Source organism: Bombus vancouverensis, chromosome 2 (genome assembly GCF_051014615.1).
Source record: "Bombus vancouverensis nearcticus chromosome 2, iyBomVanc1_principal, whole genome shotgun sequence".
NCBI classification, from domain to species: domain Eukaryota; kingdom Metazoa; phylum Arthropoda; class Insecta; order Hymenoptera; family Apidae; genus Bombus; species Bombus vancouverensis.
The window spans coordinates 15,635,786-15,659,303 of NC_134912.1; the positions used below are offsets into that span (position 1 = coordinate 15,635,786).

General features: G+C 35.6%; 3 protein-coding genes across 10 annotated transcripts; 2 read left to right on the forward strand and 1 right to left on the reverse strand.

The window, feature by feature from the left end:
• Positions 1-902: 902 nt before the first annotated feature.
• On the reverse strand, positions 903-16,397 carry LOC117162838 (Chromatin assembly factor 1, p180 subunit). 4 transcript variants are annotated; one of them, XM_076627706.1, is made up of 10 exons: positions 16,266-16,397; positions 14,716-14,804; positions 13,819-14,603; positions 13,584-13,735; positions 13,083-13,504; positions 12,842-13,008; positions 2,685-2,833; positions 2,549-2,600; positions 2,335-2,473; positions 903-2,206 (listed from the first exon to the last, which is right to left on the reverse strand). In XM_076627706.1, exons 2-10 carry the CDS (start codon positions 14,792-14,794, stop codon positions 1,707-1,709), a joined length of 2,445 nt encoding a protein of 814 aa, XP_076483821.1. In that variant the 5' UTR covers positions 14,795-14,804; positions 16,266-16,397; the 3' UTR covers positions 903-1,706. The 4 variants fall into 4 exon arrangements, with proteins under 4 accessions (XP_076483821.1, XP_076483822.1, XP_076483820.1 ...); XM_076627707.1 differs by lacking the exon at positions 16,266-16,397 and adding an exon at positions 15,167-15,185; XM_076627705.1 differs by lacking the exon at positions 16,266-16,397 and adding an exon at positions 14,947-15,135.
• LOC117162841 (uncharacterized) lies at positions 3,541-12,630 on the forward strand. 4 transcript variants are annotated; one of them, XM_076627708.1, is made up of 6 exons: positions 6,404-6,649; positions 10,164-10,521; positions 11,027-11,288; positions 11,372-11,614; positions 11,819-11,958; positions 12,065-12,630. In XM_076627708.1, exons 2-6 carry the CDS (start codon positions 10,495-10,497, stop codon positions 12,365-12,367), a joined length of 975 nt encoding a protein of 324 aa, XP_076483823.1. In that variant the 5' UTR covers positions 6,404-6,649; positions 10,164-10,494; the 3' UTR covers positions 12,368-12,630. The 4 variants fall into 4 exon arrangements, with proteins under 4 accessions (XP_033200713.1, XP_076483823.1, XP_076483824.1 ...); XM_076627709.1 differs by lacking the exon at positions 6,404-6,649 and adding an exon at positions 6,696-7,104; XM_033344821.2 differs by lacking the exon at positions 6,404-6,649 and adding an exon at positions 9,235-9,981.
• Hip14 (palmitoyltransferase Hip14) lies at positions 16,345-23,469 on the forward strand. 2 transcript variants are annotated; one of them, XM_033344818.2, is made up of 10 exons: positions 16,345-16,483; positions 17,381-17,619; positions 17,708-17,907; positions 17,992-18,201; positions 18,275-18,569; positions 18,627-18,827; positions 19,149-19,310; positions 19,382-19,538; positions 19,696-19,940; positions 20,032-23,469. In XM_033344818.2, the coding sequence occupies exons 2-10, from the start codon at positions 17,482-17,484 to the stop codon at positions 20,266-20,268; spliced, it is 1,845 nt and encodes a 614-aa protein (XP_033200709.1). In that variant the 5' UTR covers positions 16,345-16,483; positions 17,381-17,481; the 3' UTR covers positions 20,269-23,469. The 2 variants fall into 2 exon arrangements, with proteins under 2 accessions (XP_033200709.1, XP_033200710.1); XM_033344819.2 differs by having other exon boundaries at positions 18,290-18,569.
• The last annotated feature ends 49 nt before the right edge of the window (positions 23,470-23,518 follow it).

Below are 23,518 nucleotides of genomic sequence, written 5' to 3' on the forward strand. Positions count from 1 at the left end.
CAATAACTTTTATTACGTTCTAGTTGTGACAAAATATAAATTCGCCATTGTGGCAGCTTCCATTTTTATTATATAAAAAGCGTTTAAAAAAGCGAGCTTCGTATTGATAATTAATAATAAAGTATAAAATTTGATATCGGTAATTAAATGAAGCATAGTACTTTGTTTGATATTTTCGAGTATTTTAATTATAACTATATTAAAAACTTTTAATAATTAAATTAATAAAAGCTTTCCATCCAGCTAAATACAAAAAGACTATAAAGGCTGGATAAGAGTAGAAGAATATATATAGTTCGCCACTGGACATCGGCATTAATCCGATCCTCAACTTCTGTTATAATCCGATGTACATATCATTTCACAAAGATTTCAGGTTTTTGCAATCTCTTGAAAAATCTCTTAAAAAATCATATGCAATGGGTGCGATAAAATCATACGAAAGAATGGAAAAAAGAACAATCGTAATCGAGAACGGAGAATCCAAACATTTTCATTCCCATGGAATCTCATGGACAAATCGAAGAGAAAGGTTCTATCGTTCGCCGATTCCCGATATTGTATCATTTTCGTTCCAATAAGATACGCTCTTCCGGTCGACCGCCAATAATAGAATGCTGTGCAAAACTTTTCGTTGCAGCTATTTTATTTAACTCCGATGCACTGTTTGACGGAATGCAATTCCACGTTCCGCAAAGCCTGGTCTGATGCATTAACCCATTCGAACGTTACTGCCCGATGCAAAAGTTTTTAGCCGATGGAATCCTCTGGATAATTCACATTACTCGAACAGATTATCCCCATTCGCGCTTTCCTTTCTGACTTACCCTTTGAGAACGATGGATGAGGGTTAAAAAAAAAAAAAAAGAAAAAGGGGCAAAAAAAAAATGGACATCATGGTATTCTTCGATTAGTTCGACAGGAGGTGACGAGCTTTCCACTGATTTATTTATTAACTTCTTTTATTATAAAAGTATAACTGCATTAATAGAACAGTATAACGAGCTATAAATTTTATACGCTTCATTTTATCTTCCCATCTTGTCCTTTTTTAACAAACTAACGATACTGCATTCCGCCGTTCGTGATCTTTCTTTCAATTGTACAATTAGAAACATATATCACATGAAGTATATTGTGACTTCGATGTCGACCTTCTCTAGTTAATATCGATAATCACGTTGTTAAATGTATACTAAAGAAGGAACTACCTAAATCGACGAGTAGCGTTAATCCAAGTACTATTTGAGCCATTTCATCAATCATTGATCAATTATATGGTAAATAGTAACCCACAACGATTTGTGACGTTGAGTAAGAACTGAAGTTAAGTTTTTTATTTTAGGGGTATTTCGTTCTAATTTTCGCGTCTAATTTAAATTGGATGCTTGCGATCGAACGATACCTGTTAAATATTACAGCAAAATGCATATTGATCCATATTTAGAAAGCGATGGCATTATTCCAATTAATTTAAACTAACTTACAAGTCGATTTTAACAAGTTGCAGTTAAAAATGACCAGATTTTAAATCAAAGAGACAGTCCATCAAAATCGATATTTCGATTATTAAATAGCTTAAGATGCCAGCTTAAAACATTGCAAATGTCTTAAATAACGTACTTCTAAACACGACTCGAATCTATCCTTCTCCCAAGCTCTGAACACATCGCTTTGAATAACTGGAAGACAATCTTAAAATAATCTCATTTCGGAGAGAAGAATAATCTGATTTTCGTGATATCTCTCTTCTTCTTGGGTGTTAGGATATAGGACCAGCAATTTGGCAGAGGAAGCTCCTCGTTGATGTGCTCTTTCCTGATGTTTTCGTCAACGTACCAACAAGCCTTTGAATGCATCGGCCCCTTCTCTGGACACGGCATCCATTTGCCAATCTCGCGAATCTTTTGTTGTATACTGGCTTTTGAAGGCTGACTTTTAGCTCCCTTGTTCTTTTTACTCCAGTAGGCTATGAATTCTTTTACAAGACAGCGTCTGCTATATGTATTCCCGTGTATTAATCGAATAAGATCCGGTATAGCTGCTTCCGGAAATCGTGTCTTTTTTGAACTCGTCAGCGGTTGCTGTTGCGTGGGAGTACTGCACTCGTTCGTTGCCATGGCTTCGTTCATGGTTGGTAGTAGTATCGGTATTCCATATACCCAGGCGTCTCGAGCTGACAAGAAGTCTACGATCCTTGGTGGCACTGCAAGCAGAAGATAATTGTCAGATATTTCTCATTATGATACAATTGTAGAAATAAAAATTCACGCTTATCTTCTGGTCCGACGTCTAGCAGCTATGTTAGGTATATTTTAAATGTCGAATACTCACCGTTTGGTTGAAATTCATTTTTAGACCCTTTCCAAATACAACCTATTATTTTTGGCTTTAACTTCGCGGTCTTTGCGTTCCTTTCGGACTCGAATTGTTCTCCGAGTAGTTTCAACTTGAATTTTTGTGTTTCAGGAGTCTACGGAAATGAACAAATTATTTACTTTACCCTCGATAGACACGATCGATTATTATTTATTTTAAAACTACTTACCATGTCTTGCTTGTCTTCCTCGTCAGCACGAAGCTCTTCATCGGACAAATAGCTGAATTATTAAAAACACGGAGATTTACAAACGGATGAAAATGTATAAATGTTTAAATATCAAGAATGAACTGAACTGACTTACCCATGAGGAACCATGAAATCGTTATCTACATCATACTCGTTGTCCTCCGGATTCTCCTCGTCTTTTTCATCGTCAGAGCCGCGCAAAGATTCGCCTGGTTCCTCTTCCTCCCATTCTTCGTCCGAATCAATCTCGTAATTGAACCATTGCTGAAAACAGAAGAATAAATTTCTCAAATAAAATCTGACAGCTGAATGCGACAAGTATAATCGAAATACGTGATTCTAATGTGAAGCGTCGTATGGTAGATAAGAGTCGAAATAAGTGCAAAACACGATGCGTTATGGATTCACAAATAATCTATCGAAATGCGATTAAAGGCTCGAACCATTTTTTTATCGAGAATTTTTTCTGCCACTGATAAAAACGGACGCTGAATACGAAGACAGTTGGACAACGCAGAATGAACGCTAGTAATAGTTACGTATCTTTCAATTTTTGCTTAAACTTTACTTGAAACTTCGTCAAAAGCGTTAGCGTGCACGCTAACGCGCAACTTTCGCGATTATTTTTAATCGACCTACGATATATATTCCGATAGAACGATAATCAAATCAATTGGTTGTATAGCTTTTGTCGAATAAATTTTTGGCAAAACCTGTTTTTCCTTTTCTTTCGCCGTTACAAAAGTAACTTGAAGTACTCTCGTATTTCCTTAGGAACTTCGATTTCGATCGTTATTCGGAATTTTTCATTGCGATTCGTGAAAACATTATCGGTTCGTTCTCCACAGACTTTATTTTAGTTACGAACATGGCCACGGGATTTCACTGAAGTGTAAAATATGATTAAGCAGGACGTCGGTATCAATGCGACTTCCTTGACGGGTGATATCGTCGGCGCACGTGCTGCTCTTCTCTTCTCGGCGATTCTCTTAGTCGAGAGACGAGAGATACTCGTCAACGAGTCGGTGCTCTCGAAATGTGGATGTGGATACGTTACCACGAAATCGTCGCCATGCGACAAGAACAATAAATTGAACGAGCAGTCGAAAACTTGGAAACGAATCTCCTCTGTTTACTGGAAACGCGAATTTTGCCAATCGATCGATCTTACGCAGTGCAAAATTATTCCTTGCGTAATAAATTTGTACCCAAGTGAGTGACGAGTGCCATTGGACACCGAAGAAACGAAGCGTTCGAGGATGGGATTTTAAAACCAGTTGCGGATTTTTCGCATAAATGAAGAATCGAAGTAACGATGGAATGATTTTTTGATCAGATGCAAGCAACTTGGTAGCTTGTATCAGTAGCTATTTTTATCGATTTATTTAAAACATTATCTAATTCTAAATTATAAATCTTCATAGTCTCTTATGTAGAGAATTAGAAACTCAAAGGTAAAGATCCAAAGGCGAAGATATTGAAACGTTGCAAAGTTCGAGCTCGAGGAAGAAACAGAGGCAAAGCAATCGCGTTTCTTTGCGTGAGAAGGTCTGGAAAGATAGAAATACGATTTTACGAGCTGTGACTCGTATCGATCGATCGAACTGGACGACGAAAAGAACCCATCTACCCAACCAAACATCCTGGCGATCGTGCATCCGACCGAAAAGTCAATAAATCGTTGGTTTTCTTGTTGTTTGCGGCGCGAGGCGCGGGCTCGATCGATAAATCAACGTCGATTTGATCCCCGCGCGAGCATCAATTACAGGACCTTCCCTTTGACATTAATTTATTAGCGGCGGGAAACGTAATATCGCGAATGATCGGCGACCTAACCATCGTTCGAGGCGTGACGCGGAAAACCGGCGAACAAGAGGAACAAAGAGGAAAAGGGCGACCACCAGTTGAGCAGCTTTCGGCAGCGTAGCAAAGGTGAGTGCCGATTTCTTCGACCGTTAGAAGCGTTTTTCGATGCCAAGGATCCAACAAATTATTGTATTAACTCTCCACTAACATCATAATTTCAATTGAATTTCAATTTATTTTAATATATTTAATATAACATCGATAAATCTAGTTCTATAATCTATCTACGGATTAACAATACTAATCGACATACTGAGGATCATAGCAGTGTAAATGAAGGCTTTCTACTTTCCTATTGTTCTTTCCTATTGTTTGCAACATAACGAAGAGGGTGTAACACACGAAAGGATGGTGAACGTGGTCGATGTTAGCGTTGACAGAACATTTGATACGGTTTCATGCATGCCACCAGCACGGTACCTCGACTCTTTTCCAGCGATCGTATTCGGTATCGTCAAGTGCCATTTAAGCAGCGATAAAACGTATCTCGAAAAATTATGTCCGGTTACCTCTGCACTGTCGGTCTTCACACTTTCACGAGATCGTTCGACACCGAGCGACTGGTGTTGAGAAATTTCACAAAGATTTTCCCTTATCGAACAACCATATATAGGAAACAATTCTCTTTCTATACTTTATTTCCTATAGAAGAAATCTGTTGGGAAAGTTAAATTTAATCATCGCTCTTCCTACGCAATTTTTTTGTATATATTAAAAAAAAAAAAAAAATAGTGATAAAATCAGAAATAACGAAGAACATCGACACTCTGGCTAAGAATCTTAGGATAGACGTTTTTACTTTAAAGCTTCTGTGTATTTAATGTAAATTATGAACTCGAAATCATGTTCAGTTTATAATAGAAATCCTAATAGATTAGATACCTTTTTTTAATAATTACTTAACTATTCTCAGTTTTGCAATAAATGTAATAATCGTTGCAAAGCTTTCGAGCAACGACGTAAGTACCTCGCTTGTAAGTGGAAGTCGTGCATTTAGCGGAATTTAATTCATCGATTCAACGAATGGAGGAAAGAATTTGAAGAAATGATAATGCGTTTAATCGGTTTTCGCCTGGAAAATCGTAGGCATCGTCTGGAAAGACGCGTCGGAGGAAATGCAGTTATCGGTGGAACGCGACCCGTAACTTTAGAGCGATGCCTGGCGAAAGCGGTGGTAGATTATTTACGGCGTGTTGTCACCCATCGGGCCATCTGTAATGGCTGTTTTATGCCCCATTAAGATTATAGCCGGTGCTTCTTGACGTTGCACACCGGAGATTAAATCCCTGCATGTCGAATTGATTTATTATCCGAATATTCGGCTGAGATACGCGGCCTTTGCTGGCTCCGCCCTTCTTCATTGCCGCAACATCGATCGCATCTCCACGATGTTTAAGTTTCTTTAATTGTTTGTTCGTATCTCATCTTATAAACGTTCATATTGTATCTCATCTTCGAAACTAGATCATGGACGCCTTAACAAATTAAACAAGCTACTTTTTCCCCACATAGGCAATACGTACATAGTAGTAACGTATGTGGCTCTTATCGACATAATTATCGCAATTAAACGGAGATACCCCTGAGTTTTATTCGCTTGAAAACAAAACAGTGAACTTTATCCCAATCGCGTTTTGAAGACGTGCCAAGTGACACCGTGATAGCGGAATCGACGAGATTAGCGAAATAAGCTCCTAGAAATACAATCGCTGTTAATTTAACCGAGATACCAAACGTTAATTAAAGATCGCGAAACTTTTAGACGAACTTGCGTGTAAAACTCGCGTGTAAAATTATGCGATATAGAAATAGAACTGGTTCGGAAAGCGATTCGTTGGTGTAACGAAAAGTTAGTTGAAACAAGACATTCAGCCACGATCTGCTGGCAAAATGTTGGCAGAAAAAAAAGAAGCGATCGAGCCTGAAGCGAGAACGATGAAGATATCGACAAGCGAAATGAATCTCGAAGCTTTTTATCGGTTGCAAACGGTGACGCAACCAGCAGCGCAATTAATAAATCTCTCTAGAGGGTAGATAGAGAGAGGGGATCGTCGTTGCGGCGCAAAGTTGTATAGAGTTTTTGATATTTCAATTAAACCGTCGACAATCAGTCGCAACGCGACGACGTTTCTCGAGAGTGCGTCAGTTAGATAAACGGCCGTACGATATCTCTCTTTTATTCGGAAAACTCATAGGCAACGTTAACAAAGCCACGTAATCGATTAATTCTCTACGGATTAAATTAGCGTAAAACGATAAAAAAAGTACAAGTATCGTTAAACCACATACCAATCGGTGTCTAACAGATAAAATAAAAATGTAATTACGATGCGTCAGGAGAATCAGCGCTTGGCGGATAAAATTACTGCACTGTGTTACGATCTTCGTTTCTTTCGATCTTCGATTGATTCGTTAGAATATTTTGTGGCAAGTACGACGTCGATATCTACGAAGCTAGGACGAACGAGAAAAATTTATTGCTCGTTTTGTGATATGTATTATCTAGGAAGAAGGACACGTTAATTTATAATTAATAGAGAGAAGATATGTCAACTGTAAAAATAGAGATGCGGGGTGGTATTGATGTTCTGCCGAGATACGCTAGCGGATGTCGTCTTAAGATACGGAGGAAAAAAAGAGATAATAGAAAAACAAACGGAGCGATCAAGGTCAGATTGTTAAGTAAAACAATGAATATTTATGTTTAACGCGTGTAACTGCTAAAAAAATCAGAATAGATACTTTCTCCACTGAATCGTTTTAGAAGATATGTGTAACCATTTCAAATACTGTCATTTCGCGTTGCTTTTTCGGGCAGTCGCAGATAAGAAATTTCTGACGTGGACGTAGGTTTCCCTGGACGTATTCCAAAAGCATAACGAGCATTTACGTAAAGATATAATCCCCTCTCGGTTCGAAAGAAATCGATACATCGATATCGACGAGCGATGGTCTGTTTTCTATAACGATATCTATAGAGTGAAACAAAAATAGAGTTCAAAGCTCTAGGGTAAACGGTACTTGCCAAATGACGAAAAAGATCCTAATAAACGTGGGTCAAAAAATTGATAGTTTGAAAATAATAAACAGTTTTTCGCTCAACATGAAAGGAAGTAACTTTCTCGTCTCAGATCGAAACAGCGGATCATCTTATCGGTTCTCTTTTTCCTGCCTGCAAAAGGTCTCCTACGTGTCCTCCCTCTATTTCCACGCTTGACATCTGCATAGTCTTTCAAAGATTGCCAGACTTAACTATTTCACTCGGCACTTTGTATTAAACGGATAATCCATTATTTCGTATACGGTACGATAGCTGCTAAAGCGAGAAAATTACTCGTTTTCAGTTATTAAACAAAACATTGTTTATAACTTTGAAACTATTAATATTTCGATGCATATTTATTAGGATACCTATTATCCACTCTAGAAATTATGAACTCACTTTTTGGTTCACCCTGTATAAGCGGCGTGCCATATTACGCTCGCAAAGAACATTATCCAACCGATATTCCTCCGATATTCCCCAACTTTTATGTAATTCTATACTCAGGTAAACAAGGAAAAAAATAATGATTTGCGCATTTGAAAAATGCTTTGTCGTTATAATTACCAAAGCAAATTCAAATCTATTCCAGTGACCCAATTATGCAAACTAAAGTACATATAAAAAATACATTGTACAGAAATTTCAGTGATTACGACGATTCTTATTTATACGATCTAAAAAATAAAAAAGAGAGGAAGATAAAAAGGAAAACCAAGAAACAAAACAGTGAAGATTATTGCAAGAGTTTAAGCTCGAAAGCACAAGGTCGAGACGTTGCACTTCTTCTCTTCACTGCAACGTGTTCTTGACATTTTAATTGAATGCAAAATATATTCCTTGTATCTAAGGTCAACTTCCTCCGACACGGATAACCGTATTACGAACGCGATCTAACTGTTACTGCCACTGACTTCGAACCATATTATCGGTTGCTGCTCCTTTTTGTCACTCTAGGTCAAAGCCATTGCAATTATAATATCGTTGCCCCATTGATACATTCTTTGGAAATGTACTATGTTACATCCAATTATTTCGATTAAAATATCCCGATCTTGAATAAACTAGAAGCTAATAACGAACTTTTTGTCTACTTCATGGTACATGCAGGATTTAATGAAAAAAAAAGCTAAACTTTTTGTTCCTTCGCTTGGACGTTCTTCAAGGGATCATGGTAGTCCCAAGACAGTTATAAAACTGTTCCTAGATAACTGTTTTATTACTATGATCACAGACGAGCAAAAAATCTGCGCGACTAGTGAATATCTGCCAAAAATCAAGGTCTTCGATACATTTGCAAAAATGATCTGTGTAGAATCAGATTCGTCGAGAAAAATAGTAGTTCAAATCGAGTAGTTGTGATCTTACGACGCGAACTGGTAAATGAGAACTGCGTTTGATGAAAAATGTATTAATGTAACACAAAGTTACGGTAATTTTTAACAAATGATTCGGTGCCACGCCTCAGCAAGTGAACCCAACATTCAAACAATTACCGATTTTTCGGCTCGTCTCTTCGACTCGACTCGACTCGATTTTACGACTCTGCGACTTTATTCGCTTGATCTATCACTTGATTCTATTCTGACTGATATACCGGCACAATGGTTAAGCGTTTAAACTCTCTCGTCATAAGTTAACCGGCTTTTACCGATTCGCCACTTGTTACGTTTTTCTTTTTCCTTCGAGCTTCCTTTTGTCGTCAACTCAACGATTTTCGCCGTCGACGTGTCGTTATCCGAACTGACAGATGCACGCACACGCTCTACATCTGGCTAACTACTTCTCGATAATATAATCTATTCGATATCAATCAATTATTCAATTTTTCAAAATGCCCCGTACAACGTATTTATAAAAGGCTTCTACAATTGCTGGAATATCTTTGTCAACTACCGTATGTCAGTCGTGTGCCATTCAAACCGTCGACCACGTCGCAAAATTTCTCCTACGAACGGTACAATTAAAAAGAAATCGCCATCCGCCAACGTCATCGTCACTTGCAGACTTCTAGGGCCATCGACGGGCCACGTGCTCCTCGACGTGATTCGTTGAACAACGATTAGCGATTTCGCGAAGAGAACACCAACGGTCCTGCCGAATAGGCCCAGGGCCACACGGACACGTCGCTCATGGCCGATTATCGGGGGTGACTGGCGTCGTAAATAAGCGCGAGCCGTGACGAGCCAATTAGCCAGGAAGCCGTTTCGCTGGCGCGTCTGCCGGTGTTCTGGGACTGACTTCTCCCCTGGGAGAAGCACGGCGACGGGACCGGGTGGCACAGCCTCGATTATCTCGGCCCGTGTGGCGACAAGCCACACCACGAGCACCGCGTCTTCTCTCGGAATCGAGATCGACTTGCTGTCGCAGTCTCCACGCGTTCTACGGCCGCGAAGCGTTCGAAAGGGTGGGTCGCGCGACCTCGACAGTTCCACGCGAACACCAAGTCTCCCAGGACGCGTTCCTTAAGTTCTCCAGAAGGGACAAATCGAGATAGAAGATTGTACGATCGTTTGATATTTCGTTGTTCTTTCGTTAATTTCTTGATTCGTTCTATAGTGCGATATAACAGCTAGAATTAGAAGATTCGGAAGGGTGGTTTAATAGAAAATTCACGATACATTGATATTTCAGTTGAAATTATATCGCGTTAGAAAGGAAACGTTAAGTATTCTATTATTGCAGAAAATTTCGAGACTTAGTTTCGTTCACCGAGGATGACAGTGGTTTAACGCTTGCAAAATTCAGAGGGATATTTAGAAGCTTCGAAAGAAGGGTTTGGAAGGACGATCGAAAGCGTGCGCCGATTTGTTGGTGGCGCGCGGAATCGGCAACTTTGTAACAGTGGCAATCGGAAGTGATAATGCGCGTAGGAAATCAAGACAGTGATTAATAGTGAGTAATTACATATGAAACGCAAATAAAGAAGACAAACAGAGAAGAGTAAAACGTCACGGACTGCGTAGTTTTATGAGACATTGGTTTTAACTAGACAGAGCATCGATTAGCCGACAAGATGATAGAAGAGGCTGCGATGTTCGACGTAAGTAGAAGCTGACAACCGACTAATCGCGTACCTTCGGATAATAAAAGATGTACAACAGAACTGCAAACGCAGATAGCTATCATTAACAATTCTAATCGTCAAGCCGATTAACATCTTATTAATTACTTAAATGGAGAATAAAGATGAAATAGTTGGGAAAGAGGCAAGAATCAACAACGATGGTGACCATCGCAGTTGTCGTGTTGTTTCCCTCTTTCTTTCGGTGCCTGATAACTTAAAATAGAATTGAATGTTAATCAACAGATATAGAGCGTTCGCGCCGCTTGACTTATTGCCGGTATCACCAAGAAACCAGCCCGATTAATCTGAAACAAGCAACTCTCGCAACAATAAACAGTCCCGTTACGTTACTCGTGAATCGATCATCTTTTTGTTTTTGTTTCTAGCTGTCATCGTTGCAACGATCCTCTTCGATCTTCCATATGACCAATTCTCTTGTTTTTCTTTCTTATTTTATCTTATTTCTTTGTTTTCGTCACAGATGACGGACGAGTTGTTGTTCTCCGCGTTGGGCCTGACCATGGACACAGGTGTCGAGAAGCAACTGTTCTCCACGAATTCCACGAGTTTCGCATGCGACTACGAGGCATCCTCTTGCAGAACGACGCCACGCAGCGATGACTCGGAGACCGTCGATCGATCGAATAATATAGGGAACACGATCGAGTGTTACACGGATCTGACTTGTCCGGCGAAGACATCTTGGAACGAGTGGTCTGATAACAATTCAACGCCACTGTCAGGTAGCTAGTGACAAGGAGATAGATGCTCTTTTAGCGTTCATAGGATAGGTTGAACGATGATTGACAAACGCTGTTTCTGTCAGGTACAGGATGTCTAAGCGAACTAAGCGAACTGAGTGAGTTAGACTCGGAGTTGGAATGGTGTTTAGACAGAAGCTGGAACTCGGGTCTTCCAGACAGGACACCGTTGTGCACAGCAGGCTGCGAGGGTTTTCTACACCTTCCTCTGCCCAACCCACAGCAAACGTTTCAACGAGAGGAACCATTATGGGTGCTTGGGATCGATTTGAGAGCCCTCGATGATACCTTGGAAACCAGCGGTATAGGTAAGCTTCGAACACCTTCCAGAATTATCGTACTAGAGAAAGCTGTCGGATTGAAATCGTGTCTGTCTTCTGACCGAGTTGTCCTAAAATTTCGAGAGCAAATTTATGAAATAATTCATCGTAGCTTTTTTAATGTACCTTAAAAAATGAAGAAATTGTTTCAATTCGGAATCATTCAGCAAAAATCGTTTCTATTGATTTAAGATTATAACAATAATCAAGTAGAAGAAAATATTTCGTCAGCAGCTGCCGCGGCACTAGCAACCCACGACTACACTAATCGCAGTTTGGCAAACGCGGCTGAGGATCGATGCTTTCCTTGCACTTATCAAGGATGCGTCAAGGTACGCTATATCTGGTCAATGTCCCAATAAGACATTCGAAGACTATATTTATCAATTTTTAAATATTAGAATTGAGAAAATAAAAATCTAACAACTATTTTTCCAGGTCTATGCAAAGGCGTCCCACTTGAAAGCTCACCTACGTCGGCACACAGGCGAGAAACCATTTGCCTGCACGTGGTCCGGTTGCGGATGGCGTTTCAGCCGATCCGATGAACTAGCCAGGCATAGACGATCGCACTCAGGCGTAAAGCCTTATCCATGCGAAATGTGCTCGAAGAGGTTCGCGCGCAGCGACCACTTAGCCAAACATCGTAAAGTGCACAGAAAGAACGCTTACCCATTGTTTCACGGAGGAAGAGGGCTACGCGGAGAAAAGATGAATTCCATTCTACCAGCGGAGATTTAGTCAATTTATCTTATATAATATAACTGACGATGATGGTATTGAGCGTCGGAAGAATTTTCTTTCGGATTTCTCGAATTTGCAGCTTCGTTGCTTCCTTGCGATGATATTTAATCGGGAAATCGGGAAGAAAGTGTTTAGTTCTCGATGCGTGCAAATTGTGGAAAATGATTTCCGTGTTGAAGTTTTAGAGAGAAAATATAATTCAAACTGAATTAAGTGACAAAATTTATAATGCGACAATAAATTGTTGAAAATACGATAAATTGTTTGTTGATTATTTAATACGATTTAAGCGAGTAATTGTAAAATACAACATTAGTTAGAACCAAACTGTGAAAACCTCAAGTTCTTGATAAAGACTATTGCTAGATATACCAAAAATACGCCTAATCATCGTCGCAAATGTGCCTCAGCATCATATATATATCATCAAAAGTGAGAGCTTTTATGCAATAAATGGAATTTCAGACTTACCGTATCCTTGGAGAAGGGCCTTCGAGGATTGATAATTTTGCTGCGTTTCCTCCACGTACCCCAGTAAGGTGGACGTTGATTTTCAGAAAATTGTAGCAATTTAGGGCGTCGCATCTCTACAATAACATTTTGATTCACAATGTTCGAGCTGCCATCATTTTCTTCGTCTACGAGGAAACGACATGTGATTAACTATGATGTACAATTATATGAATGATCGATAAGAAAGAATAATGTTTACCTAATAAAATTACATCATCTTTCGTTTCGAGCGGCCAAGTTTTCGACGATTTGCGTGGAATTGTTCTTTTACCCTTAATCTCACTAAGATACAAATCTGCCATTTGTGTGCTTCCTTCATTGCACATTTTGTCCAATAACAATTTCTCTTGTTCGGTTAAGAATCTTCTACAGACTTTAGCTATCTTCATATCTCCCTTTACCTCAAAAGGCATGAAATTCTTCACTTCATTCGTGCTTTCGTCTTCGACTGATTTTTCTTGTTTCTTAGCAACGAAAAAACTGGTGAAAGTCGTGGCTGCTTTCTGTTTCTTGCGCTCTGCTTCCAACCTTTCTTCCTCTTTTCTTTTTTTTTCCTCCTCCTTAGCTTCTTCCCTTCTTCGACGTTCCTCCTCCTTTGCCTGTCTTCCTTTCTGTCTTTGTCTGTAAATACATATTACTGAAAACTAACAACTATATATTTTTACAAAGTTATGAATGTTACAATAGTAAATATCCGTACTCGATCTCCATTTGTTTCCTTTGTTCTTTCCTTTTCTTTTCCATTAATTTTTGTTCTCTTTCAACTCTCCCCCTTTCCTCTTTTTGTTTTCGTTTCTCTTCCTTTTCTTTTTTCCGATTTTGTCGTTCCTCCTCCAATTTCTTTTCCTTCTCCTAATAAATAAATGAAATGATAAAATTAACTGATAATTAAATTAACAAAATAAAATATCTGCGCTATAAGTGTCCCAATTTACCATTTTCAATCGTTTCTTCTCTTCTTTTCTTCTAGCATTTAATAATCTCTTTTCTTCTTGTTTAGGCGTTAATTTCTTCAGCTTTGTTTTGTCTATTTTGGGAGTTTTGATAGTTTGCGATGTACTAGGTGTATCTGTCATCGTATTTGCAGATGACTTGGTTTCTTCGTCTTTCTCTTCGGTATCAGAGGATAAAACTGCAAGATCGGAATCAGACTGACACAAAGAATTATTGGCAACTGAAAGTAAGCCTTCTACTTTATTGCTTAGATTATTGGTTGTCCCTGGTGTATTTATATTGGTTTTAGTTGCTTTGTTAGAACTCTCCTCAACTTCTTCTATCGAATCATTGTTCTTCTCTTGGAAAGAAATTTCAGATTCTTCTTTTGAGGCATCTTTTTGTTTATCAGTCTTTTGAAGGAACTTTGTTAAAGGACTTGACTTTAATTTCTCCTGTTTCTCTAATTTTTTCTGGCCAGTTACAATTTGTTTTGAAGTTCTGGTTTTACTGCTAGCTTTTTCTTTACTAAATGCATTTTCTTTTGCATTTTCAGTTTCTGTGGGTGGATCCTCTACTATTTTTATAATATCGATATCTTTGTTTTCTGTATCGACACTCGTGCTATTCGGTTCACTATTTACACTATCCTTACTTAAATTATTCTTCAAAATTTTCATTGCTTTCGGACTTTTACATTCCATAGAAGGTGATGCTAATTTCCTCTTTCTACTGTGCACAACATTTGGTGCCTGTACTGGACTTCGCATTTGGAATGGTAATTGTGCTACATTGAAATTTCAAATTACATATTTTACATGCATAAATTTCCCATTTTGTTACATTATATTTTTATAATAACTATAATGACAATACTGTAATTATTAAAAATTAAATACCTTGTTTCATTTTCTTTCTTTTGACAGAAGTTACTTCCAAAGAGCAATCATCTTGTTCATTGCTATCCATTGTTTTCATCTCAGAAGTCCTTATGAGAAAGAAACACGAGATTAAAATAAATCTCAATTGAATACTTAATTGAAAATAAAAAATAAACGAATAAAAAAGTATATCGTGACATTATCTTACTTAAATATATCTAAATATCAAAGTCTTTTTTACAACATTACATCAACTGACAAGGTTGACGACGAAGCTGTCAATGATACATTGTTATAACCTAACAATAATTTATCAGATAAATGTAGGTAATACGAGAAATAGAAAAACATGAATTAAATATGTATGAATTCCAAAATAAAAATAATATATATATACACTAAAATTAAACTATTAAAAGAACTATTTTCACAAATACAGTATGTTGATAAAACATTACTGCCGAATTACAATTGTAACAAAATCGGCGGGAAAATAGAGCATAGAAAAGGACAAATTTCAGATGATGAGATTTTCCATGAACTTTAATTTTACTAGATGAGCGACTTTCAATGAATATTAGAAGCCGTTTAACAAAGAACTTGATCAATCAGTGGTTGGTTAGAATTTAACCAATAAAAACTTCATATTTCATTTATTATTAAATTTATAAATTGGAAATACAGATTGTGTATTTATACCATAAATTAATTATTTATAGATGAGTTTCTTGTTTTATTTATAAAATTGTCCGACTTTCATGAGTGTTATATATATTTAGTGATTATTTAAGAATACATTTTGCGGATGTTAATATTCATACAGCTGAACTATCATGCTCAATAGAGAGCGCGAAAGATTAAAGATAACAATTGGAATGCAAATATAACTTTAATTGTACAGCAACTTGCTCTAAATGTTAATTATTTAAAATTTTAAAAAACAGATTCGAGAAACTATCCTTTTTTTTAGGTTTTGTCCTAATCCTTCTCTCATATTCCAAAGTCATCCTCTTAAACATTTATGATTCAATTGTCAGTTAGATTCTATTTCATCGACCGCATATTCTTTCTGATTTCACTGCAGCTTCGAATCGTCGAACTTGCTTTATAGTAAAGCCAAATTTAGGCAGTAGAAATCACAAAGAATAATCGTATTTATTGTTAATTAACTATATGTACAGACGATTTCAAAATTCGTTCCTACTTTATATATCGATATCGGTAAACGTAAAGTCAAGTTCATGCGATACTGTAAAGAAAGAACAACCGCGTACATATACACGTACGTATTTACTTCCTCCGCCAGATGACTCGCTGATAACTTTACCTGACTTTACATTCGTTCGATGAGTATCGGATACCGATCGGGCTGTTTGCGAAACCGTTTGGTCAATAAGAAGCTCCTCGTGAAATTTGAGATAGCAGAATGTACGTACATGTGACGCGAAAGGTGTATCGTGTATCGGTCCGGTACGCGGCCTGTGCTCAATAATTCCATCAAAAAAGGAAACGTTCACGGCGATGAAATTCTGTGACAAATAAGGAGAATAAGAACAGTGCTGACATACCTGAGTCGCAGGAGAAACAGCAAGTTATTGCAGAATATCCTTTCCACAGACGAAAGAAAAAAAGGTCAACACTTGTCTGGATTGTATGCGATGTGCCGGCGACCCACCCTCGCTCACTGTTTATCCTTTAAGTACAAATCTAACCCTTTACTACGTATTCGAGGGTAGCATGCCGCATACTATGCAAATCTACCATCACCGTTGTCATTACCTAGGAGGTAAGATATGATATCATCGTAATAGTAGTCACAGATGTATTTACAGATATAATCGGAAATCATCTCATCAATATTGTGAAATAATTTAATCTTATCATGGAGTTGCCTTTTATTAATTGTCTTGATGTTTAACGGTTATATTGCCCCCTCCTTGGGATAACTACAAGAATTATATTCTTTTGTAATTATATATGTATCAACAACTTCGGTAGAGAAGTAAGATTCTTCCATGTAATAACGTGATTCGAAAATTTCTCAATAATGGGAAAGAATCGTTCATTGTGACGTTTATCATTAGTCCCTGACGCGAATACCGAATCGATTGTCAATATGCTCGATGTACGCCATAATACACATCGTATTTACAACGCGGTATACACGGTGAATACAAACGATGAATTGATTACTGTAGGTTAAATTGAATAATATTAATCGTCAGACGAAGGACATTCGTATGTTATAACGTTAGCAACTTTTTACTTGATAATGTTTTATATTTTCGATCGATGTAGCTTATAAGGTCAAATAAGGGGAATCGTGAAGATTTTCATTTATAATATGGTCTATAGAAGTATTAATAATTTAATAAGATGTCATGTGACAAAGTACCAATAAAACTGATCGTAATATAAATTTATAAAAGTCATAAGTATTTATGTAAATATCTATTATTCTTATTTAAATATGTAAAGAACTTGTTATGCTAGGAAATTAAACATGTTTTAATATAAAAGTTATACGAAAATTTGTTCGAGTTTATTTATTAATAATAAATGACTATATAAATGGTACTTTGATATTTAAATAATAGGATAAAAATTATTAGAGAAATGAATAATGTTTAGAAAAATTTTAGAAGATAAAATTTAATAGAGCAATATATTGTTACTGTTTCAGTTACATTTTACAAGATAAATCAATTTTAAAAATTTATTTTTGGACACAGACCTTTCTTGTATCTATAGCCTGATTTCCAAGTTAATATTAATAAATTCAACATGTATGCATTAAAAATACAAACTGCCTGTCAAAGCGAGGGTAGTGGGGAACCTGATGATCCAAGTAGTCATCATCAAGAACCTGTTAGACCTCCGGCACAGGATTGTAGTTCATTTGACATTGTTAGAGCAACTCAGGTAATTAAATTTCAAATACTATTATTTGGCTAATTATTTGCTTAGGCATTGAAAAATATTTATTATTTGGGAAATTAATTTTTTACAGTATGGAGCTTTGGATCGTGTGACTGAATTAGTAGAAGCTGGTGCTGATGTAAATCAGCCAGATTCAGAAACCGTAACATTATTGCATTGGGCAGCAATAAATAATCGAAAAGACATAGTAAAATATCTAATTGCAAAGGGAGCTGTTGTTGATGCAATCGGTGGTGAACTTGCTTCCACACCACTACATTGGGCTACAAGGTTAATTTTAAATTATGATTCAAATCGATTTTATGATGGAATCTAATGAATCTTTTAGCAAATAAAATAAGTTGTTGTTTCCAGACAAGGTCATTTATCTACAGTTGTGATATTAATGAGAGCAGGAGCAGATCCAACTCTTAGAGATTCTGAAGGATTTTCATGTATTCATTTGGCAGCTCAATTTGGTCATACCTCTATTGTAGCTTATCTAGTTGCAAAAGGAGTAAATCCAAATATGCCAGACAGAAGTGCAATGACACCCCTCATGTGGAGTGCCTATAAAGTTAATAGGTAAGTGTGAAAGAAAAATGAAAATATCTATTTGTGAAAATTTTAGAATTACATTATATTGTTTACTTTGAAGTTCTTCCTTTTACAGTTTAGATCCAACACGCTTGTTACTGACTCTAGGAGCATCTCATTTGCTCGCAGATAATTTACATGGTAATACTGCTTTGCATTGGGCTATTATAGCTGAGAATAGTACAGCTATATCAACGCTAGTCCATCATGGTGCATCTTTGGATCGACCTAATGTTCTATATGAAACACCAATGACATTATTGGATCGTCATATTGGTGCTGCTTGGTTAGGACATAAAATCAGTCAAGAAATCAGAGAAAAACAGGGCAGAACACGAATATGGTGTAGGGATAAGGTGTGCACTCTAATTATTTTTATCTAATTTCGCTCTTTAAAGTTATATTTCTTGCAGAGAATACGCTGGTATTGCATGGTCAGTACACCATTTATAGTTTTTTATCTTATTGGAATGATTTTTCAAAGTGGATTGGATTATCTAATAAAAATAGGTGCCTTTATCACTCTTTATATAGCACTGTATTTAGCTAATCATTTTATCTTTGACGAACGATTATTTCATATTATACCAATGTCAATCTATTTGGCTACAAAGGTGAGTATTCAAAAGGACGTATCATATTTATTATTACTAGACCTTTATATTAAAGTCTTAGAATTAAATAATGTTACAAATCTGTGTAGAGAGAAGTGACTGAATTATATCAGATATCAACTTTTACATAACTGATACAAGTGACTTATCACAATACGTGTTAGATACAAGTGCCTTATCACAAGACATAAGAAAGCTAAATTAATATTATTAAAAATAGCATACAGATTTAGTGTTCTTTCAATAACTTTTTACTTTATATGTAACTTGTATAACATTAGCATTTTCATAATCAACATCTTTTACGATCATTTGTTACAGATGTGGATATATATAACATGGATATTTTGGTTAGGCATACATGCTGCATGGTATCTATGGTTACTATTAGTAGGTGGATCTGTACCACTCTGGATATGTTTCTTACAATCCTGGAGGGGTGATCCAGGTGTAATTACAGCTACACATGAGGATAAGTTAAATGTAACAGTCTGTATATTACGATTACATTATTTGTAGATGAAGTGTATTTTTCAATTTTTCATTGTTTTCAGACAATTATAGAATTAGCAGAGTCTGGTGGTTTTGAACCACAATCATTTTGCAGCAGTTGCTTGATTAGAAGACCAATGAGATCTAAACATTGTTCTACGTGTGACCGATGCGTTGCACGCTTTGATCATCATTGCCCTTGGATTAATAATTGCATTGGTATGTCAAAAAACTTATGTGGAAGATGGTTTTATTATGTTAATAACATATATAACTAGCACAGTTTCAAATTGCATTAGCTTTAGACAATCTAATTTCAAATAACGCAGTTGTACTTACAATTTTTAACATCCGTTTTTTCTTTTTAAAAACTTAGGTGCGCATAATCACAAGTATTTTCTGGGATTTTTAGCATCATTATTAGGCCTCTGTATTGTTATTTTATCCGCTAGTGCACAGTATTGGCAATTTGAGTGTTGGACAAATTTAACAAAAGGGCATACTGCTGATAATTATCTAGTTACTACGGCTACATGCGATGCTTGGGTAATGTGGGTTGCAGCAAATACGGCCCTTCATTTCTTTTGGGTCGGCACGCTACTCGCGTGTCAATGTTATCAGGTTTGTTCATTTTATCTTCTTTAGGTCTATATAATCAACCGAGTTACGACAATTTATTTTCTCACCATAATATATATTTTTTATTTACTAGATTATGGTTCTTGGTATGACAACAAACGAACGTATGAACGCGGGACGCTATGCTCACTTCAAACAAGGGAATCCTTTCCATCGTGGCGCTCTTCAAAATGCGGCTGATTTTTGTAATTTAAGTTTCTGTGGAGTAAAAGCAAAGCCCAGCTCAGACTGGTTACATAGTTTCGATCATAAACAAAGCATCGAAAAGTTGCCTCTACTTGCTACGAAAGACAACTTCCAATATATTTAGAATTTTTCTTAAGGGTCGCAGAACTGTCATGGAAGATAATGTAATTTTGCCATCAGAAGCTAACATAGTGTGTCATATCATTTGCGCCTGGAGTATACTTCTGAATTACCAAAGAGTTACTACAAAATTGGAAGTGACTTTTAAGGAAGGTAGTGATTTTGCATATACAGATTTAAATTGCATAATATAAGTAATTTCTTACATTTAATGAAATACAAATTTTAACATTCGTCTACCGTAAAAGACTGTTCTACGACGTAAGTATGCATATCCCACATTTGTGTACTCTTCGTTTCAAATATGAAACAGAAGAACACGTTGCACAAGTACTTTGACTCTATTTTTACAACAAATTATGAACCAAGATTCCTTTTTGTCTTCGTATATTATCTCTACAGTTTACTTCTTACTTGCGATAAACGAAATGCTAACATAATTGATTAAAATGTAGTTTAGTTTACGTCGCATTGTAAATATCTATACTTTTCATGGAATTGTAATGTCACAAAACATAAATATGTTAATATTCTCTTTTTTTCAATTACAAGTTTTTAAGTTTACTTTAAATGTTATAAATTCCAACGAGTATCAGATTTAATCCATAAATAATTTATTTGTATAAGTACAATTCTGATCATGTTGGAAAACAGTAATATCTTTATACAAAAAGAGCCATGACAGTCAGTTGTATAAGATCATTATATAATCGACGTTATTTATTACAATTATTTGTACTTTGTAGTTTTTATTGTTCATGATAGAAACATGAGTATTCATATTAAATTTGAATAAAATTCAGAATATGTAAAAAAGTTATTAAAAGGTATTACTAACGAAAAGTATGGCATATTTATATTTAGTAATTACTGGATCAATTTCAATCCAAAAAATAAATCAAACGTTGTGCAACATTATTGTAAGTAAAATTACATTGCATATTATTGTTGGCAATTTAATCCGTTTTTTCGTACTTATGAATAAGTTTACCTGACTTAAGTGCCATGCTTGTACTCTTCAAAAGACATGCGTATACTATACGTATTTAAACTCGTATATATATATATATATAAGTATTTATTTATGCTCTTTGTAAGATTTGATTAATGTTGTCTGTTGTATCTAATCTATTACTACATTATGTAAAAACCATTTTAAACGATAGCAATATAGGATAGTCTATAACAATTGTTTATAATGTCTGTTTTAATAGATGTCATACTTTGATAATGTCATCAATTTCAAAAAATTATATTATTATGCGTAGAAATACCAAATATAAAATAAGAGAGGAGCCTGATACATTTTTGTACAATTACAACGTGTGACGACAGTTACTAATAGAAAATAATTGTGAAATGTTACTTTACATTCCAGAAACGTACTTCGGTGTATAACTGTGAGTTTCTTTTTCCTCTTTAACTTTAGCGTGTGATTAAAAATGTATGCTCATGCTTTTAATTCGTTTGTCAGCATCATTGACATGCGTAAACGATTGGAGTGCATTGTTAAGGTTGCAAGTTGCTATGTCAATTCCACTTTCTAACATTCTTAGTCGTAATTATCAAATACTAATACTATGAAAGTTGTGTTGCGCGCACAATTAAAGAAGGAAACCAGACATTCTACAATTGATTGCATCCTTAACAGGATAGGACTCAATTTAATTTTATTAAGATATAATTTAAAATAAAAGCCCATGTTACGAATATTTTTGTCAATGATCCCGTTTAACCAGTTATTAAGTATAAGTATTAAATACTCAAGCTAAAGAGAGTGCATGTGTTTTTTACATTGCATTCCCAATAGGTGCCTAAATATCCAATTATGTATATTACCTTGTATGAATTTATAAAAAAGACACTCTGTGGATCGATCAAAAGTGGTTTAAAGATACTTTAAATTTAAGTTTTTATTCGTTAAGTAATCTTCAATATGTTCCGAATAATTGAGCATAGACAAGCGTCGTGCCATAGTTTATTAATTTTATCTGTATAACAACCGAAGATAACGATTAGGTCGTTTCATCAACTGTATTATTAGATTCTTCGAGTTTACGTTATAGTAACAGTTTATATGCAAGTCATTTAATTTCATTATGCATATAACTGAACTTAATTTTAGTTTGATAATTTGGCAATTTTCTTCGAAAGTCTTTGATATAAGAATACGCATGTACAGGACGAAATTAATATTTGGTACATTTATCCGACTCTTCTTTGTTAAAAATAAGTTTTCAATTTTGATTGCTTGTACAGAATGTTACGAGGTGTTTGTACAAAACATTGAGACATACGTATGTAATATCATATAATATATAGAATCGACCGTGCGATGATATTGAAGAATGAATACTCTATGTCAGAATTATTACAAGAAACACGACGCGTATAAATATTATAAATACAAATGTTAGTTAGATGTAATTACTTGACAACAAACTATTAATTACTTATAGAATGAATGTGTTAATTAAGTCAAGCATATAATTTCTCTCGAATGTATGGTATACGTTTAGTATTTATTCATATTTCCGATCTAGTCCAATTGATATTAAGGTAAACTGGTATGTAGATTATGTTTACTTCCTATGAGCGACAAGACACAGTCGATTTATGTATGGCAAGCAATTTCTCTTGTTTTTCAAAGTGAGTGAGTCGGAAACAAAAGAAGGATTGTGTAGGTAATGACGCAATATCAACGAATACAAGCATTGAGAAACTGTATTATAACATTTTGAGAAACATACAAATAAGAAATAGATAAATACAAGACAGGAAAGTTTTTATAATAATTAACATTTTTAAACATTTAATTTGTAAATTGCAAGAATTGTTTGCTTCGAAAATGTATAAGGAAGTTGAATTAATGAATCAAGTATACAGATTAAGATTTGAAAAAAAGCAGATATTTAGAAATATGTGAGCATTTGAACGTTTAGATTCTAGTTAATCTAGTTTAGATTCTAGTTAAGTTTTTCGTGAAAAACGATTAAATATAGTTGTAAAAACTTTTTGTCTGACTTGTTACGACTTTGAAAAATTATGGAACTCCTCGCAAACATAGATCAGTTTACAGCTGTTGTATCGAATCATATTAGGCTAATTATAACACTCTACTTCTGATTCAATCAATGTAAATAATAATCTTTTACTTCTAACGGCGTTTTAAGAACAAATAAAGTTTAAAAAAATCAAAGTATCGGAGATGTAAACATTCTTGGTAATTAATTGCGAAATTCAATTATAGTTAC